General features: G+C 47.9%; 1 protein-coding gene across 2 annotated transcripts in view; it reads right to left on the reverse strand.

The window, feature by feature from the left end:
- Nucleotides 1–6730, reverse strand: part of ENG (endoglin) — a 63236-nt gene extending 56506 nt beyond the window's left edge. The window contains exon 1 of one of the 2 annotated variants that reach the window (XM_028714697.2): nucleotides 6341–6730. In XM_028714697.2, the coding sequence (XP_028570530.2) occupies nucleotides 6341–6404 (64 nt within the window). In that variant the 5' untranslated portion in view covers nucleotides 6405–6730. The remainder of the gene's footprint in view (nucleotides 1–6340) is intronic. The other variant, XM_028714696.2, reaches the window with a different exon arrangement.
- Nucleotides 6731–17561: the final 10831 nt, after the last annotated feature.

A 17561-nucleotide genomic window follows, 5' to 3' on the forward strand; every position in this document is an offset into this window, starting at 1 on the left:
TCTTGTTCTGGCTTCTGAGATTCAGAATTTTTTTTTTCTTGTTTTCCTCCTCCGAAAACTTATGGTCTGGTGCATCTTATAGAGTGAAAAATACGGTGCTTGATTTGCATTCACTCCAGTTGTCCCCGTGTACCAGAGTGGGAAATCTTTCTTAGCCTGAGGCCCACACACCTTCCTGGGGGGCCACATACAAATACAGTGGTACCTCTGGTTATGTACTTAATTCGTTCTTAACCTGAAACTGTTCTTAACCTGAAGCACCACTTCAGCTAATGAGGCCTCTTGCTGCCGCCACTCCACCACTGCATGATTTCTGTTCTCATCCTGAAGCAAACTTCTTAATCTGAGGTAATATTTCTGGGTTAGCGGAGTCTGTAACCTGAAGCGTATATAACCTGAAGCGTATGTAACCCGAGGTACCACTGTAGTGAGTGAGGCCTTGTTCAGTGAATAGTGATCCTCCCCAGAAAGTAATTTAAACACCCTGCTCCTACCCTCAACTCTTTGGAAACCAAGATGTGGTTTCACCAGCACACACGCTGCGTATTGTTTTGGGAAGTGTGAGTTTGCTAGACTTGGCTTTAAAACTAAACTGGATTGACCTCCCAGAGGCGTAGCATGATGGGGGCTGGGGGAGCTGTCACCCCAGGTACAGGTTTTTTGGGTGTCATGAGCTGTTGTGTCCTTCGCAGCTGCCCTCCAGGCAGTGGCGTAGCGTGGGGGTGAAGGGGGGGCCGGCCGCACCGGGCGCAACATCGGGGGGGGGGGCGCTCGCCGCCTCCGGAGTCGCCGAAGAGCCTCGGGCGCAGGCTGTAGCAGAGCCCCATGTCTTGCGGAACCGACAAGCTGGCAGCAGCTCTCAGCGCTCGCTGCGGTCCCCGCGCGTCAGGGCCACGGAGGGCGCACCAGGCTGCCCCTCCTCACAGCCCCACCGCCGCCGCTGCTGCAGCTGCTGGGCCATGTAGCATTTTCCTCGCCTCTCTGCCCTCCTCCTCCGGGCAAGCGGCGTCGTTTGGGCGGCAGCACCAGTGGCAACTCGCCTCAGATCACCTGACACGGACCCGCCACCGTCGCCGTGGCTACCTTACCGTAAATACCCCAGCCCAGGCAGCAGCAAGAAGAAGCTGGCAGCGGCGGCAGGTTAGGGGTTAGGGGGCGCAAATTACTTGCCTTGCCCCGGGTGCTGACAACCCACGCTACGCCGCTGCCTCCAGGTGGAGGATGCCTGAGATGGACACAACAGCTCACGGCGCCCTGTGAGTGCTGCTCAAAGCGACTCTGGGCTCACAGGGCACCGTGACTATGCCCCTCAAAGCCAGCTGGCCAGTGGGTGAAGGTTATTCCAGCAGCATGCGCCACTCCCACGGTGTGCCCCGTGTGCCCTGGCACACACACACTCGCCCTGGGCACTGGTGGGGAACACTCTGTCACTGCCTTCTCCCCATCCCTACCTGAGATTGAATAGGGGTGCCCAAACATTTTTCAAAGAGGGCCAGATTTGATGAAGTGAACATGCGCGAGGGCCGACCAAAGTTGCTGAGCTTTTTTAAAAGGATTTTACCCCACGACATATACTGCCACAGGGGCCGAATTCAATTGGCCAGTGGCCCGGATTAGGCCCCCGAAATGGGCTTTGGGCATGCCTGGAGTATGGGGAAATTTGACAGCTCCTGCTGTCCCCTGGAAGGCAGAAAGTGAGGGCTGTCTGGGGGCAGACTGAAGTTGGCAAGGCAGCGACTCATGTGCCCATAGGGTTGAGCCTCCATGGGGTGGTTTCTTACTGGAGCTGATGGGAACATGCAAAGTGGTTTTATATTAAGCCAGACTATTTGCCTTCCTTGCTCCGTATTACAAAAGAATTTCAGAAATAGACTGGAAAGAGAAGTTGCTGAATTGCAACTTATTACTAAACTTAAAACCATGGAGAGATCTGGTCTGAATAGAGACATTGGATTATTATCTCATTATACATGATAAAGCTGTTTTTAGCCATCTCACCCCTTGCTTTTTCCTGTAAGACCAATTGCAGTCGTTAACAGGTTTACCACACCTATCAGCCAATCACCCATTCCCACCATCCTTCAGAGTAATACCCCTCCCCACCCTCTCACTATATACAGTGGTACCTCGCGTTAAGAACTTAATTTGTTCCGGAGGTCCGTTCTTAACCTGAAACTGTTCTTAACCTGAGGTACCACTTTAGCTAATGGGGCCTCCCGCTGCTGCTGCTCGATTTCTGTTCTCATCTTGAAGCAAAGTTCTTAACCTGAGGTACTATTTCTGGGTTAGCAGAGTCTGTAACCTGAAGCGTCTGTAACCCGAGGTACCACTGTATAAGGGTCTGGTGACTTCTGTTTCACTGTATCTGAAGAAGTGTGCATGCACACGAAAGCTCATACCAATAACTAACTTTGTTGGTCGCTCAGGTGCTACTGGAAGGAATTTTTTAATTTTGTTTCGACTACGGCAGACCAACACAGCTACCTACCTGTAACTTGTTCAGTCTCGTTGACTGTAACTGGAAGCTGTCTGCAATGGCTCTGGCAATCTTTTAAATGAGAGATGCACGGGATTGAGCCTGCAGCGGTCTGCATACCCAGAACATGGTCTTCCATAATGACACTTCCCTATACATTTGAGCCCAATGCCCCTCTTCCCTAGATTTAGCCAACCCTTGCTCTTTTCCAACAAGGGCTCTGATGCTTTTAAGTACTGTGTGATAAGCCAAAATTCAGCAAGTCCAGGTTTCTGCAGCATGCAGCAACAAGGGCAGCTGACATGCAACCACAGGTGCCAGGTTGCCCCCTAGATTGAAGGGGCCCGGTGTGCACATGTGATGTCACACGCATGTCCAAACATTGCGCAGGCTGGTGCACCCTTCTGCTAGGCTTTGCCAGTACCTGCAGCAACAGGAGATGCTGTGCAGGCTGGTGCAATCTCACTTTGGTGCAGCCTTCTGCTAGCCTCAAGAAGGCTCAACAGGGCCTGGCAGGGCATGGAATATTGAGGGGGGCCAGCCCTCTCCTTGAAAATTAGGGGGGTCCTCGGCCCTCTCCTCCCCAGAGGGTACCCCTGCATGCAACATTTCTGCTTGTTGCAGAGGAGACCCAGCAGCAGGGGATAAATGAACTGAACTGAAGACCTTATGATGCACTAGATGCATAATTCTAATAATCTATGGACTCTGACTTTCATCATGTCTCACCATTTAATGGGATCTGACACCTGAAGCGCCACATGTTCCCCATTCTTCTGGCAGAAACTATTGATTAATTCCTATGTCCATGTGGATACAATAATAGTATGCAGCTCATAAGTATAGTGGTTGGATAGTGTTTTCGAGGTTACCAGCATGAGTTTGACCAAACTGCGGGAGGTAGTGGAGGACAGAGGTGCCTGGCGTGCTCTGGTCCATAGGGTCACGAAGAGTCGGACACGACTAAACGACTAAACAACAACAACAACATAAGTATAGTTCTAATAGATCAAGCCAGTGGCCCATCTAATTCAACATCCTTATCTCACAGTGGCCAGCAAGGTGCCCCACTGTAAGCAAGATCTGAGAGCAACATTAACTTTCCTCACAGCAAATAGTAATCATCATAGCTAGTAGCCATTGACAGCTGTTTGCTCCAGGAAATGGTCTAATTCTCATTTTAAAGTTTTAGGGTGCTTTCCAAGTGTGGCTATTTTTGTGCAGGAATCAATCAAATTTCTGCAAATTCAGTTTGTGAAATTATAGTTGTTTTGGGGGCCTTGCACAACAAGTTTGCTGCCCCCGAAAAGGTTAGATCAAAGTGATGGGGACATGCACTTGAAAATATGTGGGTAGGGATGCATGGATCTGTCAGGTTTGATTCTGTCAGCGTTTCATCTTTAAATTCAATTTTTTGCAATTTCCCATATACAATACATTTTTGTATGCTTTTAAAAAAACAAAAACCTTTTTATGCACACTTCCCCTTAATTTATACATTTTTTTGGTAAACATTGTTTGGTTGGAGCGCCGCATTGTAAAATTAAGATAATTGAGAATTTCCATTCACATCTTCTTTCGGAAACTGAAAATTAGGTGGCTTCACCTTTAATTGAGAACTGAATCAAATTTATCCCCACTCCTTAGTTTGGGGTAACACACTGCTACCTAATCTCCCCACAAACAAATCCGGATGAGTGTTCAATAAATAGGATGCTTGGGAGCAGCACCTACGTGGTTATCAGAACCCACAAAAGATTAACCAAGGTTTGGCTCCCTTAGCTGTATTGAAATTTCTTGAGTTGGTATATTATGTATTAGCTTATTGACCTTTCTCTTTGCTGAATGATGCAGATAGCTCAGTCCGTAGAACAGGAGACATTTAATCACAGGGCCATGGGTTCAAGCCCCAAATGGGGCAAAAGGATTTCTGCATTGCTGGGGTTGGACTAGATGACCAACGAAGAAGAGCCCACTCAGTGAACCTCATGACTGAGTGGGGATTTCAACTCTGGTCTCCCAGGCCCTAGTTCAACACTCCTGCCACTGTATTATACGGGAGATAGTGGGCTTTGAACCCAGGACCTCATGCATGAAAAGCAGGGGCTTATGCACCGAGCTGTGAGCCACAGAGTTTCCCATTTTGGTCTTATCGGTCCAAGCATCCAGCAATGCAATTCTTTGCATGGACTGAAAGAAGCGTCCACTCTCTGTGTGATTGACTTCCAAGTCATCACCTTTTAGGAGAGGGTTGCAAGTAACTGAGAAGGGTGGGAAACATCCCAAAACATCTTTTTTATGGGGTCTGAGAATTTATAGAGGCAGCTGTCCCCTTCTCCATAGCCCTGTTTCTTAACTACCAATATCCTACCTGGCTCAGTTCAGAATTTTGGCATATAAAGCTCTAAACAACTTGGAACGAAGTCACCCTGTATATCCCTGCCTGGCAACTGTTTTCCTCTGATGGACCACTTCTGAGAGCATCACATGGCGCACCAGAGACGCACACTTAGCATGCACACTTGGCATGCACTAGAGCCTGGGTTTTTAGTGTTGCAGCTCCAGCCCTCTAAATTACGTTACCAACCAAAATTTGTGTCTTAGTATTTAGGCCACTACTGAAAACATTTTTATTTTAAAAGGATCTCTGTAAAATATGATCCAGTTTTTAAATGGAATATAAACTGTACAATTGCAGAGACAGTCTTTTATTTGACAGTTTTATTGCTTTTAGTTGACTGGGCCTGTAACCTTTCAGTTTTTTCTTATTGTATCCTGTTTTGATGACCTTTGGCTGTGAAGCCGATTATGAATTTGTAAACAATAAACAGATTAAACCGTGCGCCATTTACTGTCATGGAGACTTCTGAATGGGGCCAATTTCTACTGGCTCTCTGTATATCCACTAGGACTGAGAGGGATAAATTCAAATTTGTTTGCATTTTCATGAGAAACTACCTAATATGCACTTCTCCATCCAACATGCAAACCGAAACACAGTTATCTTTAGAAATTCACACTTCTCTGAATTCTGTGATGCAGTTCTCCAACCAAACACCATGTGCCAAAAAGAATATATTAAGGAAAGTGTGCATGCATGAAAAGTGTGGAATTTTTTTTACAAAACATGCCTTTTAACAGGAGAAACTGCTAGCATTAAAGTATGTCAAAACGGTATACAAGAGAAAGTTTATTAGGAGAAATTCACGTTAGAATTCTGGTGACCTTTTTAATTAAAACACAAAAGCAAAACCAGAAATTACTACAGAAATATGGAGGACTAGATTTAAGATGGGAATAATGCAAAACTAACAGACACCAAAACGGACAGATTTGTCCGTTTCTGACCGGCAACCTCTTGCCCTTTGAGATAAAAGGCTGGAAGTTCTGGGCACTCGCCCCCTTCTCCTAAGCCCCTCCTGGGAAGATTCCCTTCTTCTTTATTTTTCTAACTTTAAGCCAGACTTGGACCAAGCAGTCCTTCAGGCAGAGGGCTGCCCTCTGTGGAATAGGTCATATGGCCATTCTACCCCCCCATCCCACCCTTATTTACAGTTATCCGGCTGATAACTAAGGGAAAGGGATGTAGTTCAATGGCACACAGAAGTGGAGCTGCTCATGTCCCCGGCCTGAAACAAAACACTGAGCTAAGTCAACCTATGTTTCAACTCGGTATGAAGAAGCTTCTTACGTTCACTTTGGAGTCGTCCCCCCAAATCTCTCCCTAAATACTAATTATTTCCCCAGTTTTACGCAAACCAGCAAAGTTAAGGCAGCAACCCAAGAACCAGTTGGTTTATGAAGTTGCGGCAGCAGATCTTCCCACCTGTCTCCCCCTCAGCACCGCCAAAGAGAGCCACTTACTCGCTCCTGCTGTCACAACGCTCCAGGTCAGAAGGAGGACCGCCAGACACCGTCCCGTCTCCATAGCGCCTGGACTCCTTGCTTCTTCTCCTCTTCTCTCACTCCTCTTAGCCCGTGTCTAGGAGCAGGGGTGATGGAGGGGAGCTCTCCGCAGGGCTGTGGTACTTGGTGACGGGACACGGGAGAAGCAGGTGGCTCAGCTCTGCCCTTCTCCGATCCAGCCTTGGTCCTGGTTTCCAGGGGGGGTCGGGAGAGGCAGCAGGGCAACGGGTTGGAATCGAGATGGCTTTGTCACAGAGACTCTCGCTGCGCCTCCTCGGAGCTCCCACTGCTTGAATGTTTGGAACTGGCTCGGCTCAGCCTTGATGACCAAGCGAGGCAGGAAATCGACTCCCTTTGGAGGGAGGCTTGCCAAGAACTCGTCTCTGCCAAAACAGCAAATAGGAAATGCTGCTGGCTCTCTCTCCCACCCACTCCCCCGCCTCCCTCTCTTTCTCTCTTTGAAGTTCTTCAAACGATGCGGGGGGTGGGGGGCGAAACACAGCAGCTGATCGCTCACTGACAGAGGGAGACCCTCGGATGTGGACTCCCCCCCCCCCCAGAGAAGCAGCCCAGAGTCTTCACCTTTTGGACTGCCTGGGGATCAAGACTTGACCTGGTTGTGGGGTATGTGGGGGCCACATTCACACCAGACATTCACAGCTCTTGGTCATTGCTTGCCCTAAGCAGCAGTGGGAGCTGCAGTTTGTTAAGGGTGCTGAGAATTGTGAGGACACACCCGTTGTTGTTGTTGTTTAGTCATTTAGTTGTGTCTGACTCTTCGTGACCCCCTGGACCAGAGCACACCAGGCACTCCTGTCTTCCACTGCCTCCCACAGTGTGGTCAAACTCATGCTGGTAGCTTTGAGAACACTGTCCCACCACCTCGTCCTCTGTCGTCCCCTTCTCCTTCCATCTTTCCCAACATCAGGGTCTTTTCCAGGGAGTCTTCTCTTCTCTTCTCAGGATCTGTCCTTCCAGTGAGCACTCAGGGCTGATTTCCTTCAGAATGGAGAGGTCTGATCTTCTTGCAGTCCATGGTACAAATCCCAGAGTTCTCTGGAAAGAGAAATTGAGTGTTTAAACCACTCCCAGAAACCCTTGGGGGAAGCTGTGACTGTTAACGTGGTATCACAGCCCTTTAAATGTGTGGTATGAATATGGCCTAAGCCTTGTTTGCAAGGTATCTGGAGCAAGGAATTAAATTAGGGCGAGAAGTCAGAAACAAGGAGACAGAAGCAGGCACATTGTTTCTCTGACCAGTGGGGTCTGACCCATTTGTGCAAACAGGGCACTGCCCTACCAACCTCATTCTACCCTCAGCCTGCCCCCACCTGCCTGACTTCCTACTTAAAAACAGTCCATGGGGGTGGCATAGCCTGCTGGCTCCTTCCTCCTTAGCCCCTTGTACAATTCAGCAGGGAGAAGGGTTAAGCAGACCTCTCAAGTGTCCCGAATTATCTGGGACATCCCAAATTGGCAGAAGATACCCCTGCTTCTTCTCCCAGTCCCAAATGTCCCAATTTTGCTCCCCCACCCCACCCCGCTGGTTGCACCAGAGTGAGGGAGCAAGATACAGGCATTTTTTAGTTCTGCTGTGGCACAAGTTCACAAAGAGGACCAAAAAACGGAAGGGAAACTTACCCTGACCTCGTCTTCCAGAAGTTCATTTGCAGTGCCGATCCAGAAGCAGATCCAGCAGAAGCAGATCCAGTCTGTGCCACATCAGGGGACGCAGCGCAGGCCAGTGCAACCTTCCCCAGGCCGCTTGGGTCTGTGCCGTGTCAGGAGATGCAGCGCAGGCTGGGCTGGACTTCTGGCAAGCCACACTGGGCCACACTGCTTCTCCCAATAGGGTGCAGGCCCAGCGCAACCTGCTGGAAGGTCAGTGCAACCTGCGCTGCTTCTCCCGAGGTGGTGGTGGAGGAGGACTACTGGAGAAAGGTAGGTGGGGTGGGGGAGGGTTGGTAACACAGAGGGGGCAGGGGATGGTCTCAGCTGGGGTGCCCCAAATTACAGTGGTGCCTCGCAAGACGAAATTAATTCGTTCCGCGAGTTTTGTCGCCTTGCGATTTTTTTCGTCTTGCGAAGCACGGTGTCGGGAAAGTTTTGGAAAAGCTTCAAAAATCACCAAAGTCTTTAAAAACCTCAAAAAAGGCTACCACACCGCGTGCTATGAGTTGCTCCTCGAAGTCAAGTCGCAACTGTATTAACGGTGTTAAGAAAAAGGAAACAAACTTGCAAGACGTTTCCGTCTTGCGAAGCAAGCCCATAGGGAAAATCGTCTTGCAAAGCAGCTCAAAAAACAAAAAACCCTTTCATCTAGCGAGTTTTTTGTCTTGCAAGGCATTCGTCTTGCGAGGTACCACTGTACCCTCCCAAAATGTGGTATGGATTAGGGAGAAAGTCATTTAAAGCTGAACTTATCAAATCCACACATTCTGAAACAAAACTGAACTGCAAGGCAGCTATCATTCAAAATCTGCACTTCCTCAAATTTTGCAATCCAGTTCTCCAGTCAGGCGATGTGTACAAGATTGCATATACTGGGGGGAAGTGCACGTTAAAATGCACAGGGCCTTGAAGGAAAGCGCTTTGCAAAAATGTGCATATCAGACAAAATTGCATGCAGAAATTCAGGCTAACATGCTGACAACTTTTCATGAGGATCTTTTCCCCCAAAAGAAACATATAGAAAATTGCTAGAGAAATGTGGAGAACTGAATTTGAGGTTGATAAATATGAGAAAAGGAGGGAACTTATATTGGCAAGTCCATTCATCCCTAACAGGGAAAAGAAGAGGAACAAAATTGGAATTAGGTGGCTCCTCCTGTCATTGGCTCTGGCTCTGCCTATCACTAGAACTGGATCCACTGGCCTCCCTGACTTCCCCATGGAATCCTCTGTTTCTTCCTCTCTTTCTTAGAAAAAGGGACTGCGAGGTGGACACCAAGGTGGACATATTCGGAAAACTTGTGGGAATGAAGGTGATTTTTTTTCACTGGAGATAAGCTAGAAGGTCGGACTTGACTACTGGCAGCAGGGCTGATGGGTAAAGGTAAAGGGACCCCTGACAGTTAGGTCCAGTTGTGGCCGACTCTGGGGTTGTGGCGCTCATCTCGCTTTATTGGCCGAGGGAGCCAGTGTACAGCTTCCGGGTCATGTGGCCAGCATGACTAAGCCGCTTCTGGCAAACCAGAGCAGTGCAAGGAAACGCCGTTTACCTTCCCGCCAGAGTGGTACCTATTTATCTACTTGCACCCGGGGGTGCTTTTGAACTGCTAGGTTGGCAGGAGCAGGGACCGAGCAATGGGAGCTCACCACGTTGCGGGGATTCGAACCGCCGATGGGCTGATGGGAGTAGGGGTCAAATAACACATGGAGGGACAATGTTTCTCCATCCCTGTTATAGGGTGAACAGATGCAAAGCAGAACAGCCTCCCCCCCACCCCCATTCTTATAGGAGAGTGAATTTCAGGATGTGCAGTTTTGCAAATTCCATTTTCTGTGCAACTATTAAAGTTATTAACCAACTGGGTGTACAACAACCAGAGCCTCTTTTGTATTGAGGCCTCTCTGTATGTTGTTTTGTTTGAATTCCTGAACCCCTCTAGTTTATTATTTGTGTCTAAGTGCTTGATGCTTCTTGACTCCTTTCCTGTCCCTGGGGCTCCACAAATATTTCAGGAGCATCTGACAGGCCTGTAAACCTGTGTATTATTCACAATGGCCTTTCGCCTTTGATCCTGGGCCAGCCATTGATCTCAAGGGCCCACGGCTTCTGCTGATGGCCAGGGGTGCTGGTAGGTACTTGGAAGACTTAGCACAGAACCCAGGAAACTTATTTATCTCTGGGCAAATTAAGCTGGGTGCGATGGTTGGGGTCTCACCACCACTGAGCTTTCTAGCACACACAGCCACCTTGGACACAGTTCATGCATGTGAGGTAGGGGTTTCTTCTTCTGATGCTGATGTTGTCCTCATCAAAATGCCATCCCATTCTGTTCCACCCCCACCTGGGATGGGGAAGAAATTTGATTTGGTTCACAATTAAAGGCGAGTCTACCTAATTTGCACTTTCTGAAACAATACATTAACCAGAACACAGCCCCCACCCCCTTGAAATTCGCGCGTGTCTGAATTTCGCAGCACAGTTCTCCAGCCAAGTAACATGTAAAAAAAAATGCATGGTCATGTAGGTCCCACTTCACACGTGTTCGCTGTGCAAAAAATGCACTCATCCAAACATGAGAAATTAGTATTCAAACTGTATCTCACCCTATTCAGGCTTCAAGACGCCCCTGAAACAGAGCTTGTGGTGGAAAGAGATGTTCATTAAATTTTCAATCTCTCACTATTTTTCATTCTTCCAGGCCCTGTGATTTTTTCTAAAGACCGCACCATTCATATATATATATATATATATATATATATATATATATATATATGGTAAAGGTAAAGGTACCCCTGCCCGTACGGGCCAGTCTTGACAGACTCTAGGGTTGTGCGCCCATCTCACTCAAGAGGCCGGGGGCCAGCGCTGTCCGCAGACACTTCCGGGTCACGTGGCCAGCGTGACAAGCTGCATCTGGCGAGCCAGCACAGCACACGGAACGCCGTTTACCTTCCCGCTAGTAAGCGGCCCCTATTTATCTACTTGCACCCGAGGGTGCTTTCGAACTGCTAGGTTGGCAGGCGCTGGGACCGAGCGACGGGAGCGCACCCCGCCGCGGGGATTCGAACCGCCGACCTTTCGATCGGCAAGTCCTAGGCGCTGAGGCTTTAACCCACAGCGCCACCCGCGTCCCGCTTATATATATATATATATATATATAACACATTTATTTAATCATTTGCAATTGTAATTCAAGATGCATTTTTGTGCACATTCCCCTTTCCTGAGTCTCTAAAATACCTAGCAATGTCCCTGCCCATCAATGGAAACTAGTGGCCCGTGGGGTCAAAACCTGGCCCAGGATTATCGAATCATCGAATTGTAGAGTTTGACGGGACCACGAGTGTCATTTAGTCCAGGGGTAGGCAACCTAAAGCCCGTGGGCCACAAGCAGCCCACAGGGGTGGTTTAACCGGCCCACGAGCCACCCCCAAACTGAGCTAAACTGGTGCGGTGCAGGGACTCGCTTCTGTGGTGCTGGAAATCGTGTCTGCGCATGCTCAGATGCCAGAATCACGTCTGTGCAGATGCCAAAAATCATGTCTGTGCAGATGACAGAAATCACGTCTGCGCAGACACAGACGGCAGAAGTTGTGTATGTGCAGACGCCGTAAATTGCGGGTGCAAGCGCGGTCTGGTCCATGGAGGGATCTTTGCTGGAGTGAACTGGCTCAGGCGAAGTAAACCTTGCTGACCCCCGATTTAGTCCAACCCCCTGCAAAGCAGGAATCTTTTCTGCACAGAGATTTTCAAGCAAATCCCTCCCCCCACCCCCGCCACTACAGTATCTGGCCACAGTGATGCACGCCTTAGTTACATCTGGGTTACATTACTGCAGTGTACTCCATGTAGGGTTGCCTTTGAAAACTGTTTGGAAACTGCAACTGGTCCATAACGTTGCAGCCAGACTGCTGACTGGGGCCGCTTAAAAGGAGGATGTGATTCACCTGCTAAAACAACTTCACTGGCTACCAGTCCATTTCCGGGCACAATTCAAAGTGCTGGGCTTGGACCCAGACTACAGTGGTACCTTGGGTTAACAACTTAATTCGTTCTGGAGGTCCATTCTTAACCTGAAACTGTTCATAACCTGAAGCACCACTTTAGGTAATGAGGCCTCCTGCTGCCACTGCAGAATTTCTGTTCTCATCCTGAAGCAAAGTTCTGAACCCGAGGTACTATTTCTGGGTTAGCTGAATCTGTAACCTGAAGCATCTGTAAGCTGAAGTGTCTATAACCCAAGGTACCACTGTATATGAAAAATCATATCTCCCTATATTAACCTGCCCAGGTGTTAGGCTCTTCAGATAAGCACCTTCTCTCAGGCCCATCCTATCAGCATAAGAGGTACGGTTAGTGGTTGGTGGCCAATGGCAAGGGATTATGGGAGTTGGAGTCCAGCAACATCTGGAGTGCCATAGGTTCCTAACACCCTCTCTTATGGCATAAGCTCATCAGATGCATGGTTCGAAACCGAACCACATTTATTGGAAACAGCAAATAGCATTCAGAGGTCTCTGTTGCTTCTGACACAACCATTGTGGCTAGAAAAACAAGGGAGAGAAAATATTTTGGAGGCGAGTAAAAACAGCCACTTAAAATGCACTTGCCAGAACCAGCTCTTCACTTCTTTCCCCATCTCCCGTTGAGCTTGCTAAGATCGTGCTAAGAATTTCCTGGATACCCTGTTTTTGTTTTTCTTGGAGAGGTGAAAAACAGCCTCTCTAGGTGCTTGGAAGTTCCTGGACTCCCTTGATGGCAATCATGTTTTCAGGCACTGGTTCCTTTGAGCACCTTCTCTTTCCTCCTTGGCTCAGCCAGCTGGCAAGAGAGGGGGAAGGATATGCTGAAGAGGTCACTGAAGGGTGCAATCTGGCTGGAGGTGTTGGTGAGAGGAGCAAACCATTCCGTTTAAGCCAGTGCTTACCAATCTTTTTTTGGCCATGCCCCACCTAAGCATCTCTAAAATCCTGGTGCACCCCCCACCCCACCCCAGAGCGCTACTCCCCCTGAATGCACCCAGTGAATTTTCTGTTTAGATAATCTCTCCATTGTCACCGCTGACCGCCGTGTTCCTTCTGATTTTAATTTTAAAAATGTGTATGTCACAATATATATTTATATACTGTATACGAGGCCCCTAGAACCATAAGAAATGCAGATTCACTGTTAATAACTCATTCTCGAATTGCCCCCCTTAAAAATCAAATTGCCCCTTGTGGGAACCACGGGTTTAAGCCCCGGTGTCAGTTGTGAAATTACAGTATCCCACTTCCTCCCAAACCTCAGGGCATGGCCTGCAACCACCATCTCACTTTCCTCCCTCTCCTAAGGTCAGAACACTGGAGAAGCTGCTATATTTATTAATTTGTTCACTGCTTAGCAGTTTTACTTACAACTAAGTGGCACAATTTTTCCTTTGTTAAACATATTGGCTGGGAGCCCCAGAAGACCTGCTCCCCCCCTCCTTGCTGGCCTGGGAGGGTGGGATCCTGACTGACTCCAGCTGCAAAAAGCTGAGGCTGATGAGCAGACACTAAGACTGGGGTATTTCTTAGGGGGGTTTATTGCTGCTGTTGATATTATTATTATTATTGTATCTTTGTTTTAAGATCTAATGATTTATGTGGAAATCGATCAATTTGGTTGTGTGTTTTTTTAATGTGCTTTTTATTATTTGTTACTCCTTTTGTTATGTTGCAGTTCTTTCATATTTTTTAATTAAAAGTTGATTGGCATAAACACATACAGAATGCAATAAAAACGATGGGAATGGTAAATAAAAATAAATGTGAAAGTAGAAAAATAAAACACAGACACAGAGAAGGGATCAAATACCAAGAAACTTCTGAAGTTACAGCGCCACATTCAGTTGTCGCATATGAGAAGAAAAAGGTGGGTCGATTCAGTTCTCTCTTTTTTTCATATTGTAAGCCACCTTGAGCATGGTTTTAACCATGGAAAGATAGCATGCAAATAAAATGATGGTGATGATGATGATGATGATGAAGTAAATTAAATGCCCCAATAATTTATAACCTTCCTTCCAAAGCAAATGCCAATTGCATAGAGTTGGACTAGATCCCTTTCGGCTCTACAATTCATATACAGCGGTACCTCGGGTTACAGACGCTTCAGGTTACAGACTCCACTAACCCAGAAATAGTACCTCGGATTAAGGACTTTGCTTCAGGATGAGAACAGAAATTGTGCGATGGCGGTGTGGCGGCAGCAGGAGGCCCCATTAGCTAAAGCGGTACCTCAGATTAAGAACGGTTTCAGGTTAAGAACGGACCTCCGGAACGAATTAAATGGTACCACTGTATTCTAGGCTTATACTCAGAAGAGGCTGGGGTAGAGTCACTACTCCAGCTTCCTGGCAGGTGGGTCGCTCTTGCTTCCCAGAAAGGAGAAGGGCAAGGAGGTCAGCATGGTGCAAACACACCGGTGGAGCCAATCCAGTGTACATACTGGTGCATTTGTTCCAGGTGCCCTCCTCGCCACCATACTACATGTTCTCTCCCTTCCAGGAATCAGCAGTGATCCACCTGCTGGGAAGCTGACATCGCACGTCTACTGTGTGGCGAGGCCTCTTTTGCTCACAACCATTTTATCATTTTTACTATGAAAAAATAAATATAACCCAAAGCACTCTATTACGAGCTGGTTTTTAAAAGCCTTATTCATAGGCACATCAGCAAAACTGACCCACCAACTGCAGGTTGTCAGTGGGGAAGCAGACTTTGTGGATGTCTGGTGGGGTTCTTTGTAGCTTATTTTAACAACACAGTCACAAGAACGGCAAATTCCATCTAAATATGATTTCATCCAGCGCTGTTTTTGATCATGTGAGTTTTTGATCCATTGTTTATGTCTTGTCTTGGAATGCTACAGTACCACTTTTTTGAACAATTCTCCCTGTAATCTCCTTACCTTATATGTGACCATGCTAAATTGTTTTCCTTCCTTTCTTTGAAATGTTGGGGTGCTTCGTTAGTCTTGTTTATTATACACTTAATAAAAAGCAGCCACTATGGAGAAAGTACATTAATGCTTTCATTTGTGGCACAGCAGAATCCCTGCTTATGTACCCATACACTGCGCACATCAGTGGAAAGTGTGCTAGTCTGTTCTGACCCACCCTGTTCATCCCCACCCCCTTTCAGCACCAAAAATGGTGTGTGTGTCAACAGTCACGTGTGCTGATTGTGTGCAAATGGGGAACTGTCTGTATATCCTGTAGATGTGAGCTTAACCTGTCACATAAAAGATTTTCCAAAATTGTTTTGATGCCCCTGCATACAAGACTTAGCATATGTACATGTATTTGTCTTAGAAGACAACACTTTGGGTTTGGTGATTGTTTTCAACAAGACTTGCAATGAATAAACATAAAATAAATGGGCAATGTGGGGGCTCAATGCACCACTCCAGGAGAGTTCATTTTGTGATCTGGGGGCCATAACTGAAAAGGCTCTGCCTTTTGTCCCCACCTGCCGAACTCCCCTAGGGCAGCTCGCATTGCAGCACTTGCGGCTTCAGAATTTCAGGAACAAAGTAGTACATTGGGGGGCTTCTTTTCTTCCTGATTTTGCAGGCACAGTGGGCCACTAAAACATACCTGGCTGGATTGGGGGGGGGGGGTCCAACGTATGTGCTGTGCTTGTTGTAGGGGCCTTCTGTCGTTCATCTGCACCAGGTGGCAAAGAGATGGGGAAAGACTGGCAACTGTAGGTGCAATAGCGTTCTTGAGGCCTTCCCTGGGTACCCAGAAACCCTCTGAGCCCCTCACTCGTTTGCTCCTTGGTCATGAGGGTGTTTTACCATTTCCTCCCTCTAAAAGTACATAAAGTAAAAAGAGAAAGGAGGTCACTCTTTCTCACTTCCTCTTTCAGCTCCATGTGCTTCTCAAGTCCATTTAATTCATTTGGTTACAGATAGGTAGCCGTGTTGGTCTGCCATAGTCAAAACAAAAAAAATTCCTTCCAGTAGCACCTTAAAGACCAACTAAGTTAGTTCTTGGTATGAGCTTTCGAAGTATGCATGCACACGAAAGCTCATACCAAGAACTAACTTAGTTGGTCTTTAAGGTGCTACTGGAAGGAATTTTTTTTGTTTTAATTCATTTGGGTTTGACTTTCAGCCAGATCCTTTGGGAAAGCGAAGTGTGCCTATTTATCTGTTTCTCTCTCTCCATCAGGGTGGAGTGGGGGTGCTGATCAAGGGGAGAGGCTATAGAAGTCCCCAGAGGGACTGGCGCTTGCTACTATCACTCCCCAAAATCAAAATGTGCCCACTGGCCTAATAAGAGTGGCGGTGATCCCTGTGCGAGGAAACCCCACCAACCACCACCTTCTTCCAAGCCTGCCCCTTTGGCTCATCTCTGATGGCTGCCCCAAGGAGATGCGATTCCTGCGCCTGTTGAAATGTGGGGTGAGGAATGTGTGTGTGGAGGGAGAGGGCTGTCATATCCTTCCTCCTCCCAACATTCCAGGCACGCGCCATCTCCCACTGAGGCTTCACCGGCTGGAGGGGGGAGGCTCTCTTTCCTTGCTACAGACGCACAGCCTGTTCCTGTTTATCACCTCAGGCTCCTCGACCTCATTTGATGACTTCGACATCTGAGCATGTTTTTACAGTCAGCTTCCTTCCCCGTCCGGCGTCTCTCTAACTCCAACTACAATACAGTGTGCAATCTTCATTATACAACCACCGACCTCCATGGTAACTCCAGTTTCTCCTCAAAGCCCTACAGCTCCCAACCACAGATTGCCATCCTTTTCTTCAGCAGCCTGCATTTGATGAGGAGGTCTGTTCTTCTCGCACTCGGGACCTGCTTTGAGCAACCTTCCTGGGAGGTTCAGAAAAGTATCCTCTGACGGATCCATTGGCTAATGGCCACAATGAGGCCAGCCCGGCCCAGCAAATTTGGTGCCTGAGGCAAAGGGCAAGATGGCCGCCCACTCCATATTCCACTTACAGAATCTGACAAGACTCATAGCTGAATCTCATCTCAACTCTGGCAATGGGACAACATCCTGCACCATACCTGAGGCTCCAGTGTAGCTTAAGGGAGGCAGAGCATGCTAGTTTAGGCGGATTCGGGGGAATGGCTGGGGGACTGCTGCCACCACACCCATCTGCCACCTAGGGCAACTGCTTCACTCAGTGCACGTTTTAGAAGATTCATTGACTGTTTCAGGGCATAACCCTATACCTGAAACGAGAAGGTGAGAAGAGTTTGGATTTGATATCCCGCTTTATCACTACCCAAAGGAGTCTCAAATCGACTAACATTCTATTTTCCCTTCCTCCCCCACAACAAACACTCTGTGAGGTGAGTGGGGCTGAGAGACTTCAGAGAAGTGTGAGTAGCCCAAGGTCACCCAGCAGCTGCATGTGGAGGAGCGGGGAAGCGAACCCAGTTCACCAGATTACGAGTCCACCGCTCTTAACCATTACACCACACTGGTGAGGAGGCATAAGAAGAGCCCTGCTGGATCAGGC

This window comes from Podarcis muralis, chromosome Z, assembly GCF_964188315.1.
Source record: "Podarcis muralis chromosome Z, rPodMur119.hap1.1, whole genome shotgun sequence".
Classification (NCBI taxonomy): domain Eukaryota; kingdom Metazoa; phylum Chordata; class Lepidosauria; order Squamata; family Lacertidae; genus Podarcis; species Podarcis muralis.